Source organism: Bidens hawaiensis, unplaced genomic scaffold (genome assembly GCF_021521415.1).
Source record: "Bidens hawaiensis isolate Kalapana, Puna unplaced genomic scaffold, B.hawaiensis_p1.1 tig00013347_1, whole genome shotgun sequence".
Classification (NCBI taxonomy): Eukaryota; Viridiplantae; Streptophyta; class Magnoliopsida; order Asterales; family Asteraceae; genus Bidens; species Bidens hawaiensis.
Window position 1 is genome coordinate 96536 of NW_027492132.1, and position 4757 is coordinate 101292.

A 4757-nucleotide genomic window follows, 5' to 3' on the forward strand; every position below is an offset into this window, starting at 1 on the left:
TTAGCCAATGGGACCGCGTACGGAGTACCCGTCGTTACTTAGTTGGTCGTTCCAAATAAAAAACTAACAAAACACCATAAACACTAGGAATGCGTTTTCAATATCGTTCGGTACCGATTTGGTGCGGTTCGAGTTTTTGAGTTTTCGATATCGATATTTCTCGAATTTTATACAAAATACTAGTATCAAATATTTCAATACCAATAACAGTACCAAATATTTATGAGGATCAAAGTTTTCCAGATCGATAACGATAAAATTCTGATCCGAGCTCATCCCTAATAAGCACCCGTGTTGTCTATTTCAATTTTCTTTTTAACTTTTTACAATTTACCCACCATGTAAGCTTCAACTAGCAGCAACAAACCACTTCTTCTTCTTCGTCATCACCACTACAGATCTTCAAAACCCACAAATCTCCACACTCAATCAACACCACCATGAAGCAATTACACAAACAAACAATCACAAACCAACGCAGAGACGAAGAATCACCCACTTCCGAACCCTTACCATACTCTCCAAAATCCCTAAAACACCCTTCATCATCATCATCCTCCAGATACATCCCAAGATCCATCAATTACCTCCTCAAAGATCAACGCCTCTTATTCATCCTCATCGGAATATTAATCGGATCCACCTTCGTCATCTTCAAACCCGCAAACTCCACCGACCCAGATGCCCAAATCACCTCAATCACCCATAACGGTGAAAACCCACTTGGGATCTCACGTAAAGACTCGGTTTTTAATCTCAACCGGCCGGTTAGGGTTCCGGTGAGTATTGGCGGGAAGAGGCGGCGGGTGGTGGTGACAGGTGGATCTGGGTTTGTGGGTAGTCATTTGGTGGATAAGTTGATTGCTAGAGGTGATGACGTCATTGTGATTGATAATTTTTTTACTGGGAGAAAAGAGAATGTGATGCATCATTTTGGGAACCCTAGGTTTGAGTTGATTAGGCATGATGTCGTCGAACCGATATTGCTGGAGGTTGATCAGATCTATCATTTGGCGTGTCCGGCTTCGCCCGTGCATTATAAGTATAATCCGGTTAAAACTATTATATCCTTTTTTCAGATCTTTAATCTTTACTGCTATTGTTATTGTTATTGTTATTAGGTCTCATTCAGTTATGTGTAGCATCTCCATTAACTTAAGATTAGTTTGCAAACCATTGATTTCGTAACATATATTCGCGCTAAAATATAAAGTTAATTGATTTTGTTGTTCTTTTAATGATTTTGAATATGGTTATCTTTATGGATTGTTAATAGGTGGCATTGTTAACTTAGTTATCATTAAACTTTCAAGTTTAGCGATAGATTTAGTTTTAATATGCATATGAGGCTATGGCCGAAATATCAGCACCGGTTGCAATGTTGCATTATATTTTCTTGTGACAATTATAGAACTTGTGTAAATACCAAATTCGAACCGGCTTTCCACTTGTAATCGCTATTTGAAGTCTTGATTTGAGTAAAAGTTTACTTTTTTTATTTAATGTTTGGGTATGATTTTTGATTTACTATGTGGATTTGACGTAATGCGTGTTTAGAATTCCTTAACTAATTTGATTACAAGACCAATGTGATGGGCACTTTAAACATGCTGGGACTTGCCAAGAGAATAGGGGCAAGATTTTTGCTTACCAGCACGAGTGAGGTTTATGGGGACCCACTTGAGCATCCTCAGAAGGAGACGTATTGGGGGCATGTGAATCCGATAGGTGAACCATTATTTGAAAATTATCTTATGTTACTTTGTGTTTGTGTGATGCTTGTAAGTTGTAACCATATAGTTTATGATATTGCATAGGTGTTAGAAGCTGCTACGATGAAGGGAAAAGGACGGCTGAAACCTTGACGATGGATTATCATCGTGGTGATGGCGTTGAGGTAATTAATGAATTAATGAATAATTACATTTTATCGTTACTCTTTTAGTTCATTTCCCTATGATATGGACATTGCAAACAACTTATTGCATCATCGTGGCAGCATGAAATGTGACAGTTATGGCTTTTACTGTAGGTTCGGATTGCACGTATTTTTAACACATATGGTCCTAGGATGTGTCTGGATGATGGGCGTGTTGTTAGCAACTTTGTTTCACAGGTGAAACTGAATCCTTTTTTTATTTTCCTCTCATTAGTTGATAAATGATATAAGATCACTTACTGGTTATTATGAATCTTGTATATGGTTAAATTTCTTATGAGAAGGTTGGTTTTGCAGGCCATTCGCAAACAACCAATGACAGTTTATGGTGATGGAAAACAAACACGAAGTTTTCAATATGTCTCTGACTTGGTATGTTATTACATAAGCTGTAGGATAACTTTTAATAAGCCTTTTGTTTAATGTAAATTGTAAGATTGTCTAAGATTTAGTTTTAAATCTAAATCTGATGGTTATTTAAAGGGCAACTTGCACAAATAGAGACAAGATTTACATTTTTTATTGATTTTAGCAACCAGCTATAAATTAAGCCGAAAACAGAAATCAACTTATAATTTGGTAATTTACTACCCATTTTAGCAATTAATCTCATTTTAACTTTTTCTACTTGTACATTGCTGAGGTGGCACTGACTGGTGTCATGCCAGATGCCACATCACATCTCAAATATGCATAAAAATCTCTAATTCAAAGAAAATAGAAAATAATTTTATTTACTAAAGTTTTTATTTAAAGTAACAGTTGAAGGTCACATCATATGCCACCTGACATATATATACATATACACTAAGATGACAAATTTATGTCAACCATTGCATAAGGGATCAGCTTAATTTGCTAACTATGAAATCTAACTAGAAAATAAGTTGTAAATAAATGTAATTTGGTTGCTAAAATCTGTAATAAAGTCTAAAGTAGTTTCTATATAGCCCAGAGTTTAAAGTTGTTTGCTAAAATCTGGGAAAAAAGTGCGCAAAGTTCGTCTCTTTGGTGTACGATTTTCATAAAAAAAATGATTAAAAATCATATCGGTTTTGCAGTTAATATTAATCTGTTTAACCCTGCATGTCAAATTTCACCTTTTTAGTTTACCAAGTGAGTTTCATTTGTAGTATGATTTAATGTGGGTCTTTAGATCAGATTAACAATGAATAATATTGATCTTCATTGTGAAATGAAGCAAATAATTTGACAATTTTGCCCTTCTTGAATTCAGGTTGATGGACTCATGGCACTAATGGAAGGCGAGCATATTGGGCCTTTCAACTTGGGCAATCCAGGAGAGTTCACAATGTTAGAACTTGCTGAGGTTTGTCTACTCCTGCCCCAAACCCGTCTTTCGACTCGCCCTTTTTAATATATCTAGTTTACAAAATAATCATATGATGATATAATCTTTAATATTAGGTGGTCAAAGAAACTGTTGACCCGAGTGCTACAATAGAGTTCAAAGAGAACACTGCCGATGATCCTCAAAAGAGAAAACCGGATATTAGCAAGGCTAAAAATATGTTAAATTGGGAGCCTAAAATAACGCTTCGTGAGGGTCTGCCATTAATGGCAGCTGATTTCAGAAACCGAATCTTGAATGAAGATGAAGGCAAAGGTGCAAAGTGAGATTTTCTTGATTCATACATATGTGTATAGATTCAGCAACTTATATCTATATGTTTGCTTATTTCTTTCATGTGTTTTTCCCATCCAAACCCTTTAATTGGATTGGTTTGTTTGTGTAATAGATTTTGATGTAGCATCAACAAAGAATTTTTATTTTTTATTTTTGCTTTTTATTGTGTCAACTGATGTTACTTTCTATCTTTTCAAGTTGTGTCGATAAAGTTTCTAATTTTTAGCCAAAAAAAAAAAACAAGGGCGTGAATGGGTCGGGTCGGGTCGGGTAAGGAAGCTTCTTCATAAATCCATTATATGTTTGTGGGCTTAACTAAAAGGAAGAAAGCAACCTTTGAGTATAGGTGATCAAATCGGGTTGGTCAAAGGAACCGGAACCGGTTCCATTAGTCAACATCACTGTTTAAACCGGTTTCATGGTCGAACCGGTTAGGGAACCGAACCGGTTCCCCAACCCTCGGACCCGGAACCGGTGGAACCGGTTCTGACCGGTTCCTAAACCGGTTCTTACACTGTAACCGGTTCCAACCGGTTACAGTGTAAAATATTATTTTTTTTTTCGTTTTTCGTTTCCGCTGCTTGTGTAGGTGATGATTTGTGTTCTTCTGATTTCTGAAGAGGCTTATGCTACTTTTGTTGTTCACCCACAGAGCAATGGTAAACAACATATTGAACTTAATGCTATGAGTGTCAGCGTGTTTGAATTGATTAGTCTGTATCGTGTAATGGTGAACTTAAATCTGTATCGTGTTACATTTGTTGAGTTTGCTATGTATTATAGTCTTTTGGCTTACGCAAGTCAAATGCTGAATTATAATCAAGAGCGGTGTTATACGATTCGTATTTGTATAACATGTTAAATAAAAAAAACAATTAACATAAAATTCATTTTATTTACTTTAAGAAGTTCAAAAAAAAAAGGTTACATGTTTTAAAATATTCAAAAACAAACTAACAAAACATTAAACTTATAAATATAAAGTTGTGACATATTATTTCTAGAAAAGCCTTCTTGTTCGTCGTAATTATTGAGTGGCGACTTATTCATCAGAATTACTTGTAGAAACGCCTTCTTGTTCGTCGTGCACTCGAACATCAAGTGGTGTTTCGTCTTCCAGAGTGGTTACGTGTTGAACACGATCGATTGAGTCCAAGTGATCCTTCAAGC

General features: G+C 35.7%; 1 protein-coding gene across 1 annotated transcript; it reads left to right on the forward strand.

The window, feature by feature from the left end:
- The first annotated feature begins 312 nt into the window (after window positions 1-312).
- Window positions 313-3663, forward strand: LOC143543894 (UDP-glucuronic acid decarboxylase 1-like). Its single transcript, XM_077036112.1, has 7 exons — window positions 313-1069; window positions 1586-1728; window positions 1818-1897; window positions 2033-2116; window positions 2237-2311; window positions 3177-3269; window positions 3368-3663. The coding sequence occupies exons 1-7, from the start codon at window positions 441-443 to the stop codon at window positions 3575-3577; spliced, it is 1314 nt and encodes a 437-aa protein (XP_076892227.1). The 5' UTR covers window positions 313-440; the 3' UTR covers window positions 3578-3663.
- Window positions 3664-4757: the final 1094 nt, after the last annotated feature.